Below are 14,519 nucleotides of genomic sequence, written 5' to 3'. Positions count from 1 at the left end.
GCACACGAAGAGAGCAATGAGGGAACAAAGGGAGGAGGCGCCCTCTAGTTGTGCTGCTGTTCGCATCGCAAAATCTGCTCCTGTTCCCTAAAACTTAAACCCATTTGAATTTGTATAGGTGTGCATATGCGTTCAGTTATCAGTACATAGTGCGACCGATGCAGTATAACACAACTTAATATAATCACACAATTTGCCGTTTAGCTCAAAACTTGGAGATACCAAGAACGTGCGCTCGCATGTATGTGTGAGTGCGTGCACGTGTTTAAATGTCTCTGTACACGTTTGTGTGTGCGTGTGCGCGCGCCGCGAGTCTGTGCGCGCGCCTGACATCACTTCTGCTTTCCTCGGTTTGACAGCGGCACGGTGACGCCGCACTATCGTCCGCGTCGGCGCTCGCACTTCCAAGTTTTCACTCCGAGCCTAATATCCACGGAGACTGCATCAGGGTCTTTAGAGTTTTTGCCAACCTTTAGTGCTCCACTTGAAGACGGCCAAAACATGCGCTCCGAGACTAACGCGCAGCCACGGAGTTTCTCCATCTGCCTGCAGTTCGCCAAGATTGGCACTTTTCTATCGTGTGCTCGCTGAAGGCTCTCGAGGATGAAGTTTGGCCAAAGCGTTTGCATCTTAAACGTGGGCGGCACGCGGTACGCTTTCCCCATGGATGTGCTGAAGGACTTCCCTCTGAGGAGAGTGAGCCGCCTGCACAGCTGCGCGTCGGAGCGAGAGGTGCTCGAAGTGTGCGACGACTACGATCGGGAGCGCAACGAGTTCTTCTTCGACCGGCACGCTGAGGCATTCGGCTTCCTCATGTTCTACGTGAAGCACGGCAAACTGCGCATAGTGCCACGCATGTGCGAGCTCTCCTTCTACAACGAGATGATCTACTGGGGTTTGGAAAGCTCACACCTGGAACTGTGCTGCCAGCGTCGTCTGGACGATCGCATGTCCGACACATGCACGCACTTCACCGAGGAGGAGCGCCACGTCGAAGACAGAGATGACCAAAAGGAGCAAGAGCAGCTGAGGCGGCGAGGCACTGGCCGCGTAAAAGACGCCAAGTGGCTCGAGAGCATGCGCAGGACCTTCGAGGAGCCCGCGTCCTCAGTGGCCGCGCAGATCCTCGCTTCCGTCTCCGTCCTCTTCGTCATTGTGTCCATGGTGCTCCTGTGCGCGAGCACTCTGCCCGACTGGAAAACTGCCGAAAGTAACATGGTGGAGGAGCACAGGTACACAGAGTCTATAGACCATCCGGCCGGGTATTTATGCCTTTTTTTCCTAGTCCCTTTCATGCACGATGCACTGCTGAGAAATTGTCAAAGCACGTTTTAAGTGGTCCTGTTATCGTTGATCATGTGCATGATCTCTGACCAAGACAGTTTTTATACCACACACTACTTCACGTGTCCAAGCCCTATTGACTTGTGTTTTGTCTTGTGTTTTGTTACAGTTTCTAAATGTTCGTCTTTTGTCTTCGATCATAAAACATAAAATAGGCTACATATTAAAATCCTCATGGTAGAATGAACTTTTGACTTCTGTAAACGCTTCATATTTAATGAAATCCTGCGATTTAGCATTGACCGAGCAGACACTATAAACAATGCAGTATGTACACATTCACTGCACTTGAAAACCGGTGGCATTTAAATGTGCCTAGTGAAACTGAATAAAGTAACACAACATTTATATTGAAAATATAAGTTATTTTCTAGGGCAAATTATCTGTTCATAATGCTTACTGCGCAAATGGGTTAATTCAATCATAACTGCACCTGTCCACGGTTCTGAAGCGTCGTTGAGTTCAATGTAGGCCATGAAACAAAATGCCGAGTGTTTAATTAACTCTTACAGTGTGCATCTGGAATTACATAATCACTGTACTCTTTCATGGACAAAAGGGTACTAGAATGCACAATTCGTGTTAGAAAAGATAATCCCTGGAATGTGTGCCTGTATAGTTACAGTACTATATATATATATATATATATAAACTTACTTTAGGGTAGATATTTGGCTCTTAACTGACTTTTACACTGTTGTACAGTACCTATTTCCAACAGTGTAAATGTGAATTCAAAATGTAAAATTTTGTTGTATAGACATTATTCTTATACTAGTACAGTGATTTATCTAACAATTACATTACTCTTTAATGTGTAGGTGGGTTATATGGGTAACATTCTTTGTGAAGTTGGCTTCTCTTGTTGTACTGTTAAATATGTAGCATATCTTAACAAATTGTTAACATACTAAAAATCGTATTGATGGTTTAGCTATGAAATTAATTGTTAAGTACAATTCCTTTCACATTTTCTGCAGTTGTTTTTTCTGTCCTTTTAACCTCTTCATGTGTCTGTCCTATATCTATATTGCCACCTGGACTGTTCTGAAGGTGCTGGTGCTCGTACCTGCGGAGTGCCCAGGCTTTTCTATGTCCGTGTGTGTGTGTGTGTGTGTGTGTGTGTGTGTGAGTGTGTGTGTGTGTGTGTGTGTGTGTGTGTGTGTGTGAGAGAGAGAGAGAGAGAAAGAGAGAGATTGTGTGAGAAAGGTCTGTTTAGGTGAGGTGTCAGGTTTGTCATTCAAGCAAACAAACAGTCATCCATACATGATAGAGGATGTTATTGCAAATATGTTCTGTTTGTAAAAATGTGCTTTTATTCCAGTTCAATGTTTGCACAGTAAGAAATCTTTATATATGGACATGCTGTCCCTTTGACACCACCATTAGTTCCACACCACTTGGTATAAAGATTTTCCTGGTTAACTAGGCCACCATTTGCAATTTAGTAGAACAAAATCTACATAAGGAATGCAATTTGTAGAGGATTCAATTTAATACAGGATCTTTCAAGTGGATGTGAAACTTCTTGATGTTTATCTCAAGTAACAAGAGATCTCTAGAAACATGCTTCAGCCTATCTCATATTACCATGTGTCCACTGACTCCTTTTCTGGTTGCCCAGCATTGCCTCTGTTTATAACAAAGAAATCTTAACTCCTCTCACTAGGAAATAGTGATGTTAAAAGTGCTAAAATATACATTATACTTGACTGGGCTCTGAAATGGACCTGTGGTTTTAATTCCTTTTGGATAGCTGAACTCTTTAAGACCTAGCAGCACATGCCTTTATGCATTTTTGTTAAATTTGCCAGTCTCAAAACAGAAAATAGAACTTAACGAGGTCATTTTAAACTCATTTGAACACATTTGATGAACATGGCTTTGAGGTGGTTTGTTGAACAAATTTAATTGGCGTTGTTTGATCAGTATTATCAATTTAGTTATAAACCACATATGCTAAAGCTAAACCTTGTTAAATAAAATAGCATTATTAAACTAAAAATGTTCCTAGGTCTTAGAGCATGTTTCAACACTTGCATGACTAACGCTGTAGCATAGTCTCCACAAGGTAATAATAACTCAATTTCACATCCTAATGAACTTGACTGTTTATCTTGTGTATAATGTCTATGCTAATTGGATTAGAAAATTATTATTTAGTGTGCAGTTTTGCAAACTGAATATCACTGATTTATTTTGATCCAAACCCAATAGTCTGAATAGGAAACCTCTTTATATAGTGTACCAAAGAGGTGTCTGATTCTTAATTGGATGGCTATGATTGGAATTTAATTACTTAGACTCTTTGCTTAGTATTTCATATAGATCATATAGCTTGCTACTATAAATGCATGCTAAGTCAATGGCTTCCTCTCTATTAATGCATCTCTCAATTTTCTTTCACATAAATGTGCGTCTGCTTAGGATCATCGAGGCAGTGTGCATTGGCTGGTTCACAGCAGAGTGCATTGTGCGTTTCCTTGTGTCACGTGACAAGTGTGAGTTTGTGCGACGTCCACTGAATATCATTGACCTGCTGGCCATAACGCCTTACTACATCTCCGTGACCATGACAGTCCTGACTGGAGAGAACTCACAGTTGCAGAGGGCTGGTGTGACACTGCGTGTGCTACGCATGATGCGCATCTTCTGGGTGATCAAGCTGGCTCGCCACTTTCTGGGCCTGCAGACGCTGGGCCTAACACTGCGCCGCTGTTACCGTGAGATGGTCATGCTACTGGTGTTCATCTGCGTGGCCATGGCAATTTTTGGGGCCCTGGCCCAGCTGCTTGAGCATGGGCTTGACCTGAAATCCAGCAATGAGGAGTATGCCAGCATCCCTGCCGCCTGCTGGTGGGTTATTATCTCCATGACGACTGTCGGCTATGGAGACATGTACCCCATCACCGTGCCAGGGCGTGTGTTAGGAGGCATTTGTGTGGTGAGTGGCATAGTGCTGTTGGCACTGCCCATTACTTTTATCTACCACAGCTTCGTGCAGTGCTACCATGAGCTCAAGTTCCGCTCCGCTCGCTGTACCAGGAGCCTCTCGGCTGAGTTCCTCAACTGACTGTGTCTCTTTCAGACCTTAGTGTGGACCTGTTTCTTATCACTGTTTCAATTATAGATTCAGTTGGTCCTCGGCTCACTGAATGATCCAACTCAGTCAAATATCTGGTCTCAGGTAGAGCTTAGGGGCTTGGTCTTAAAAGAGCTTACATGTGCATAGCCCATCTGGTACTCAACTCAGTCCACTGAGGAGCTCAGTATCTACAGGGATTCGTTCCAGCCCTGCTCCACATAAACTGATTTCACTAGAAACAAAGACTGGAACCCATTCAGTCAGGTCAAGTGTTGTGGTGCATAGTTGGAACAAATACTGTGGACTCTGTGTCCCTCCATGGTCTAGGTTGAGATTCCATGGTTTACCCAAATCCACCTCTGATACACAAATTTTCCGGAAGCCAGAATTCACTCAGCTGTGCTGTTTTTACCATAACGACAGTTACTGCACTTCCATAGTCGTAGGCAAGGCTACCATGGAAACATTGGCTTTCAGGCCAGATATCCAAGTCAGGGGCAAGCTACTGAAACTGCTGGTGGGCAGCTTTGACTTGTCTACCAGTGACCACATGCACACTCGACACGGGCTAAAAAGCTTCATCCTCACAGCCAGACAAACATGCATTTCGTCCACTAGCCATGGTATGCATCCACTGAATGATTTTAGCTCCTGAATGTCATCTAGACATCCTACGGTTTTGGCAAACACACAGGGGAAAAAAACCAATTAAACTCATTTCACTGAGTTCTTTTTATTATAACTGCATTGTTTGTATAAAAACAAGTTCCCAGAACTCAGCTATATAAGCATTACAGGGTGAAATGTGCAAACACTCATTGAAATTATTGTGTAAAATCCAATGATGTGTGACACAAAATCTGCAGGGATATTGGAAAACCAATAGCGAGAGAGGGAGAGAAATAGACAGAGAGCAGTAGAGAGTACAGATGCTTAGCTGTGTAGGCAACTGTGGAGCATTGTCAAATATGTCAAATGGAACACAGTGAGCTACTGAGTGAGAAGACTGATAGATAGTTTGCTTGGCCATGCAATACATATAAAGTTCACCCAATTCACTTCCCTTGTATCTCAATATGTCTTTACACTCCAACTTGAACAGTGAAGAGCTTTGAGTATTGTGCTACACTATGACAAAAACTGGTTTTCCTAGAAAGCCCTCTAGAGGGTTTAAGAATTATCTTAAAACCTAGCTGCCTCTAGGCACAACCCTCTTGTCATAAATGAATTGGATTCAAGGAGTTTGCTGAGAAAAAGTTGTTACAGGTAATACCAAACATGAATACAAATAATGATAAGAAAAATGCTAATGTAGACTACAATAATAACAAACTAATGGACATGACATAAATGTTAGATGGATAAGCATTCTGTTCCCTTTATCTATTCATTGGCGTTTTTTATTTAGATTTGAAACTTCATCTTATGTACATTTTCAGACAAATTGGGCAGACTTTCATTCATGGGAAAAATGATCCTGCTCAGAGTAAAAGAAAAAATATACTGACCAAATTCCACGTAAATCGGTTGCTTATGCTACGGACTCTAGCTATTCATATCACATGCACGTCTCCTTTTAAAGCAAGGTGAGGTGTAATATCACACCCAAGAAACAGGTGAAAAAAACATCTTTGACTTACTGTAGATCACACTCTAAAAAAAGGAAGTGAACATCACAAATTCCAGCAATTTTTCCTATAACTGGGTGATACCCCTCCCTGCTAATGCTGTTATTGTCACTAATGAGCATCTTCGTTCATTTGCTGTCATCTCAGTGCTTTCCTCTTGAGAAACAGATGTCTTGACTGGAAGACGATCCATTGTGAGGGCCATAAAAGGAATGAAGATGTGTCTGATGTGCCTGATGTGCTATATCTTCCTTTTTGATAATTAAGCTTCATGTCACAGGGGAGGTCTGCTTTCACGATTCTCTTTTTTTGTCTGACCCTGTTTTTGCTGCCTCTCTCTCTCTTTGAGAGTCATTTCTGTATAAACACAGATGATAAATCTAAGAAATGAGTGTGTAAATCCAAATTTCTGAAGGTCATGATGAAAGACTTTAATCCCAATACCTCTTAAAGGCCAGTTCAATTTATATGGCAAACATAATTCTCATTTACTGTATATGTTATGTAAACCAAACCCTAAATAAAAATCTCAGGTTTTCACTGAAAATGAACATGGCTATCAATTAGAGTGCCAAAGGTTGTTTAGACAAAAGCCCTCTTAAGCCATGAGATTTTATAAAGACGATCATTTAATTAGAACCCCAACTGCAAAAAAGTTGGGATGCTGTGTAAAATGTAAATAAATGTAAATAAAAACAATGCAATGATTTGCAAACCTCATAAACCCATATGTTATTCACAGTAAAAGATAGAAAACCTATCAAATGTTTAAACTGAGGAAATGTACAATTTTAATGAAAAAAATAAGGTAATTTTGAATTTGATGGCCACAACATGTCTTAAAAAAGTTGGGACGGGTGAAACAAAAAGCTGGAAAAGTAAGTGTTACTAAAAAGAAACAGCTGGAGGAACATTTTGCAACTAATTAGGTTAACTGGCAACAGGTCAGTAACATGAATGGGTATAAAAAGAGTATCCTAGAGAGGCAGAGTCTCTCAGAAGTAAAGATGGGATGGAATCTAGATGGAAGCATATGCTGCTCTAAATATATAAGTATCTAAGTATATACCATTCAGCATTGATGGTGCTTTTCTAGATGTGCAAGCTGCCCATTCCATAGGCACTAATGCACCCTCATACCATCAGAGATGCAGGCTTTCGAACTGACCGCTGATAAAAAAACCAGATGGTCCCGCTCCTCTTTAGTCCTCTTTAGTTTAGAGGACACAACGTCCATGGTTTCCAAAAAGAATTTCAAATTTCAATTCGTCTGACCACAAAACAGTTTTCCACTTTGCCTCAGTCCATTTTAAATGAGCTTTGGCCCAGAGAAGACCGTGGGGTTTCTGGATCATGTGCACATACAGCTTCTTCTTTGCATGATAGAACTTTAACCAGCATTTGTGAGTGGCATGGCGAACTGCGTTCACAGACAACAAGTTCTGGAGGTGTTTCTGAGCCCATGAAATGATTTCCATTATAGAATCATGTCTGTTTTTAATGCAGTGCCACCTGAGTGCCCGAAGATCATAGGCATGCAATACTGATTTTCACTCTTGTACCATGCGCAGAGATTTCTCCAGATTCTCAGAATCTTTGGATGATATTATATACTGTAGATGATGAGATATTCATAGTCTTCGCAATTTTACGTTCCATCCATCCATCCATCCATCCATCCATCTTCAACCGCTTACTCCTTTTCAGGGTCAATTTTACGTTGAGGAACATTATTCTGAAATTGCTCCACAAACTGTGGACACAGTTTCTCACAGATTGGTGAACCTCTGCCCATCTTTACTTCTAAAAGACTCTGCCTCTCTAAGATACTCTTTTTATACCCAATAATGTCACTGACCTGTTGCCAATTAACCTCCAGCTGTTTCTTTTTAGTAACACTTTCTTTTCCAGCCTTATGTTGTCCCCGTCCCAAATTTTTTGAGATGTGTTCCGGCCAATTAAAAATTACCTTATGTTTTTCATAAAATGGTACATTTACTCAGTTTAAAGTTTTGATATGTTTTCTATATTCTATTGTGAATAACATGTGGGTTTATGAGGTTTGCAAATCATTGCATTCTGTTTTATTTACATTTTACACAGCATCCCAACTTTTTTGTAATTGAGGTTGTAATTGCTAATACTGCCTCAGTTCTCACAGGATATATAAAATTAGTCAGTGCTATTTTAACAATATTCTGAAAATGATATTCAGCATTTCCCTTTAAACAGGTTTAAGGATATGCATAGCTTCATTGACTTATGGATCACTTAAGAAATTAATATGCATAGGGAGTTACAGTATTTTATGTACAAATAAAAAATTTTGTACTATTAATTTAACTGCTAATATAAAATACAGTGCCAATACAGAAAATTGTGCATTATGATATTGTGTTCTTATACTGCCACTGTTCACTGTGATGAATCTACTACCTACCATATGTATAATTTACTGTCATTTGTCATTTTACTCATAACTTCATGTTATATCAATCGTAGAGAAATTTTAAATGTATTCACTGGAACCCACATTTGTATAGATTCCTGGCATTTGAGGATGAAGCCTATTGTTTGCCACATTGTGCAACAATGTCCACAAATATTGAATAAAGTAAACCAACAGACTGTTTTTCAAAAAAAAAAAAAAAAAATGTAAATAAAGGGGGAAAATATTTCAAAATACAATTGCTTATCTTATTCCAAGGCTTGAGTTTCTTGCAGGGGAATTTGAACTTGAAGATACTTTAGGGTTTAGATATATTGTTATAGACTAATTGATAGGTAGCTAGGCTACTTTTGTAAAAGTCTAGTTAAGCATAATGTCTAAAATTCCAGTAATCTTTTTTTAAATTGTTTTTAGCGTTCCCTATGTTTTTAAAATAGAGACTCTATTTTGTATAAAGTAGCATAAAATATGTGTCTGTAAAGGCTGAAACAACTCTGTGATCAACCATAAATAAATTTATCCTTGATGGCTAAATGTGATGTTCTGTGTGTTCATTTTATTAATGTTTTATTTTTGCAAACTGTATCGCTTTGAGAATTCATGGAGATGCAGGATGCCTAAGAGATTTAACCAAAGCAGTGGTAGAAGACGTAGGTTACTGAAGCCATTTACTCAGTGTATCGTGAGAAATAGGTGGTGGCCTGGGAAAAGACATGTAAATGTCTCTTTGCCTGAATTCTGGCAAAGGTTTTGACCAAAATATTGTTTTCCGTCTATAACATGCTTTGAAATCTCAACTTTAAGAAACCAAAAATATCTTTCACCAAAATAATGTGGAAATATTTTATTTACTTTGAAAAGATCGGCAAAGATTATGTTGGCTAAGGAGCCAGGTTCTCAAATCTGCCTAAAGATGTCTAAAACCTTGCCACATGATCTTTCCTCATGCAGAAAATAAATGTCACTCTTTGATCAAGATCAATGCTGACAAAATGTTTGTAGTGCACCTGTGCACACTATACTGATGGCAACAACCCATCTATCCATCCATTTTATTTACCGCTTATGCTACACAGGGTCGCAGGGAGCCTGGAGCCTATCCCAGGGGACTCAGGGCACAAGGCAGGGGACACACTGGATGGGGTGCCAACCCATCGCAGGGCACAATTGCACACACTCACACACCCATTCACACACTACAGACAATTCAGAGATGCCAATCAGTGTACAGCCCATGTCTTTAGATTGGGGGAGGAAACTGGATTACCCAGAGGAAACCCTTGAGGCATGGGGAGAACATACAAACTCTCACAGGGCAGAGACGGGAATCGAACCCCCAACCCTGGAGGTATGAGCCACTGTGCCCCTCCAATGACAACGAGCAATGTTTTAAAATGTATAAAGGGCCTAATAAAATGCGGAAAAGGTAAACATGAAAGAACTCAATGGTAAGGCTGTATAGTCTGTCACTATGAATAAAGGCTGGTCTGAACAGAGACATAGTTATCATGGTTGGCTAACCAATATTACTGGATATTGGTGACTAATGCCATTTACTTTTAATAGCCTATGAATATCAATTTAAAAAATCCTCTACTTCAAATATAGTGGTAACAGGTAACAGCAAAATATCTCTACATAATCAGTCTCCACTGCAGAATGCAGATTCTTGCATTCTTCCAGCTGGGAAAAATGGCCTCAGATTTGGAGGTGCTGACCCTCATCCTGGCCGCTTAACACTCAGCTACAAACTGCCCCAGAGCATCCTGGGGGTCACAGCTCGATGAAGCCAACAGGACCACATCATCTGCAAATAACAAAGATGTGATCCTGAGGTCACCACCGGAACCCCTGCACCCCTTGGCTGTGCCTAGAAATTCTGTCCATGAAAATCATGAACATAATCTGTGACAAAGGGCAGCCCTGGTGGAGCCCAAAGCACACTGGGAACAAGTCTGACCTGACATTGGAAATACAGACCAGACTCTTGTTTCAGTTGTACAGGTACCTAATGGCTCCTAATAACAAGTCCAGTACCCCATACTCCCTAAGCACACACCACAGGATCCCATGAGGGACACAGTCATATGCCTTTTTCAAGTCTACAAAACACATGTAGACTGGTTAGGCAAACTCCCATGAACCCTCCATGATCATTCTACGTGTAAAGTGCTGGTCCATTGCTCCACAGCCAAGACGAAATCCGTGTTGCTCCTTCTGAATCCGAGGTTTGACTAATGCCCGCACCCTCCTCTCCAGTACGCTGGCATAGACTTTCCCAGAGAGGCTGATGAGTGTTATCACCCTAAAGTTGGAACACACCCTCCGGTCCCCCTTATTAAAGATAGGGACCACCACCCCAGTCTGCCAATCCAGAAGTACTGTCCCTGACCTCCACACAATGTTGAAAAGACGTGTCAGCCAAGACATCCCAATAACATCAACTCAGGGCGAATCTCATTGCCCCTAGGAGCCCCGCCATTAAGGAGTTGCTTAACTGCCTCAGTGACCTCGAAGTACTCCTTCCACTGTCCGACTATGTCCCCAGTTGAGGTCAACAGTTTTCTATCCCTGCTGTAAACAGCATGGCCTCACCAAACTCCTCCCATACCCAAGTTTTTGCTTCTGCCACTGCCCTTGCTGCACTCTGCTTGGCCTGCCAGTATCTGTCAGCTGCTTCTGGAGTCCCTCAAGTTAACCAAGTTTGAAAGACCTCCTTCCTCAGCCTGACAGCTCCTTTTACCCCTGGTGTCCACCAACAGGCTCAGGGACTACTGCCATGACGAGCACCAACAATCTTACAGCCACAGCTCCCTTCAGCCGCCTCAGCAATGGAAGTCTGGAACATAATAATAATAATTCCTTAGATTTATATAGCGCTTTTCTAGGTACTCAAAGCGCTTTACAGTGTATGTGGGAAATCTCTTCAACCACCACCTGGATGAAGCGACAGCAGCCATGGTGCTCCAGAACATCCATCACACAACAGCTATCGGTGGAGTTGAGTGATGTAGCCAATTCAGGGATGGGATTATTAGGGGGCCATGATAGATAAGGGCCAATGGGGAAATTTCGCCCGGACACCAGGGTTATACTCCTGCTCTTTATGAGAAATGTCCCGGGATATTTAATGACATCAGTTTAATGTCTCATCCAAAAGACTGTGCTGTATTTTACAGTATACTGTATTGTCCCCATCACAGGGGGTGAGCACCCCCTGCTGGCCTATCTAATCCCACTTCCAGCAGCAACCTTAGTTTTCCCCAGGAGGTCCCCCATCCACATACTGGGCAGACTCAATGCTATTTAGCTTCAGTGGGAAACCACATGAGAGCTGCAGGGTGATATGGTTCTGGCATGGGTGAAGCAAGGAGCTGAGCTGCCCATTGCCCATTCCAGTTCAATGTCTCCAGCCTCCCTCTGAACACAGGAGAAACTCTATTGGAGAGTTGAAGATCTCCTGGACAGGGGCCTCTGCCAAATGCTACCAGCAAACCCTCACTACATGCCTGGGCTTACCAGGTCTGTCCGGCATCTTCCCCCACCATCTGATCAAAAAAAAACACCAGACAGTGATCAGTTGACAGCTCAGCTCCTCTCTTCACCCGAGTGTCCAGAACATATGGTCACAAATCCGATGGTACAACCACATAGTAAATCATCGAACTGCGGCCTAGGATGCTCTGATGCCAAGTATACTTATGAACACCCTTATGTTCGAAAATGGTATTTGTTATGGATAAACTGTGCTTAGCAAAGAAATCTAATAACAGAAAACCACTCTGGTTCAGATCGAGTGGGCTGTTCCTCCCAATCACTCCCCCTCATTACCCACATGAGTGTTAAAATCACCCAGCAAAACTATGGAGTCTTCTGCAGGGGCACCTTCCAGTACCCCTCCCAAGGACTCCAAAAAGGTGCACAAGCACAAACATCAGTTAGAATCTGTCCCCTGGCATGAAGCCGAAGATAGAAGACACTCTCATTCACCGGGCTACAAGTACACACACTCCTGCTCTGCACCTCTCACCCAGGGCAACTCCAGAGTGGAATAGAGTCCAGGCCTTCTACAGGAGTTTGGTTCCAGAGCCCATGCTGTGTGTTGAGCCCAACAATATCTAGATGGTATCTATATCAGGGGGTCGGTCCTCCGAGGCCTCTGCCTTCAACTGTCGCACAATCCACAATGCACCTGACCCTTACTACTCCTCCTACAGGTGGTGGGCCCACAAGAAGATTGCCCCATGTAGCTCATTCAGGCTATGCCCAGCCCATGGGTAAGGTCTCAACCACCAGGCACTCGCCAACATGCTGATATAAAGCCGTGCCGATATTCAGTATAACAGTGTGATTGTGCTATATTGCTATTATGCGTATTTTATAAATAAGAAATTAGTATGGAATAACTGCCATTTTGGGCATAACATGCCCAAATAATTTGTTTATCTTTACTACACAAATGGAAATTGATCCCGAAGGAGCCACATTCACTGACAGCTAGCTAGCTAGCTCACAATGATTTGCACATTCCCATTAAGGGTGCATTCTGTGAAACTGGCTTCCCTTATTTCTTTGTTATCCTCATCTGATTAGCTTTCATATTTTAAGTCATTTTATTTTTAAGTTATATTCATGAAAAACGTATGGTTTGCCATGTCCACTGTGATGTCGCTAGCTCTACCATAGTAGTGGTTTCAGTAGGACTGCTGCTAGAATTTTACATGCTGAACACAGACAAACAGACTGATACAAACAGTGAAATGTCTAGCTGGCCAATCAAATTAGTGGACCAGAACTAACTGTTGTATAATAACTGTTATAACCTAATAGTCATTCCGGCCAGGATTTTGCAATTTTGCAATAGCAGAAATTAACGAAAAAATCAAGCAAATGTTGCAATATTCAGAGGAGCTTGCAATTTTCCAAACCACAGATTTGAGCCAAGATGCGCCATGTGACGTCATCAAAATGCACATTCAGTCAAAGCCTTTTATGATTCATGTGCATGGAACATGAGTACAGCTTAAAGGTCTCATTTACCAACAAACATCACTGCGAAGCACTGTGCAAAACAATTTTGTGCAACTGCAATTTCGCCAATTCACGTAGTTTTCCACAAAATAAGCACAAAATAATCTGCAAGTTGCATCACAAATTTTGAGAAAAGCTGCAGCAAAATCAAGCATTTTTGGCTGCAACAATCACAAAAAAAACCTTTGCAAAGTCCTGTATGGACTGAATAGTGTATGCGTATACTTAAATACTCTCTGTTAGCTCTTCTTTTTTCCTAGAAATATCCTATTCTAATATAAGAGCCTAAGTTATTGGTGTTAATTGAAAGAATGTTAAATAATAACATTCGTTAAGTTAAATAAAATAACCATCTTAGAGTTTGAGGTCTCACAAAAATGCTGATGTGACCCAGGCAGAGTTTGAGTTTGGCACCCCTGCCTTAGCTAAATAAATAAATAAATAAGGATACAGGAGAGTATTGAGTAGTAGAAACACTATCCCACTGACCTTGTGGACAGTAACATTTAAAAAATAACATTTAAACAAACAATTAAATATTTTAACAAAACATATGGCAGGTAGCCTAGAGTTATTATCATTTAATTGGCAAGCATGACTGTAAAATATGCCATTTGTATTTATTTAATTGGCAAGCATGACTCTAATTGGCATTTATTTAATTGGCAAGCATGACTCTAATTGGCATATTTCTAATTGGCAAGCATGACTCTAATTGGCATGACTGTAAAATACGTCATTCAATATTTAATTGGCAAGCATGACTGTAAAGTATGCCATTTTTAGTTCAGCCCCACTCAAGACGGAGTAAACCCGTCCCTGGTGATAATGCAAATAAATTAAAAGAAAAGTAAATAATTAAAAGAAAATTCTTGTTACAACGAGGATATACAAAATGTTGTGAAGTAGGAAAACAACAAAAACTGAACCGTCTTTTTGCTCAGGCAGAAAGAAACCTACTATGTGATATCACTTCCGCTC

General features: G+C 41.3%; 1 protein-coding gene across 1 annotated transcript; it reads left to right on the top strand.

Annotated features, from left to right (window-relative positions):
• The first annotated feature begins 315 nt into the window (after positions 1 to 315).
• LOC128605402 (potassium voltage-gated channel subfamily G member 3-like) lies at positions 316 to 6,841 on the top strand. The gene is made up of 2 exons (XM_053620801.1): positions 316 to 1,262; positions 3,773 to 6,841. The coding sequence occupies exons 1-2, from the start codon at positions 604 to 606 to the stop codon at positions 4,416 to 4,418; spliced, it is 1,305 nt and encodes a 434-aa protein (XP_053476776.1). The 5' UTR covers positions 316 to 603; the 3' UTR covers positions 4,419 to 6,841.
• Positions 6,842 to 14,519: the final 7,678 nt, after the last annotated feature.

This window comes from Ictalurus furcatus, chromosome 3 (assembly GCF_023375685.1).
Source record: "Ictalurus furcatus strain D&B chromosome 3, Billie_1.0, whole genome shotgun sequence".
In the NCBI taxonomy this organism is placed as follows: domain Eukaryota; kingdom Metazoa; phylum Chordata; class Actinopteri; order Siluriformes; family Ictaluridae; genus Ictalurus; species Ictalurus furcatus.
This window is presented reverse-complemented; position numbering and strand designations above follow the sequence as displayed.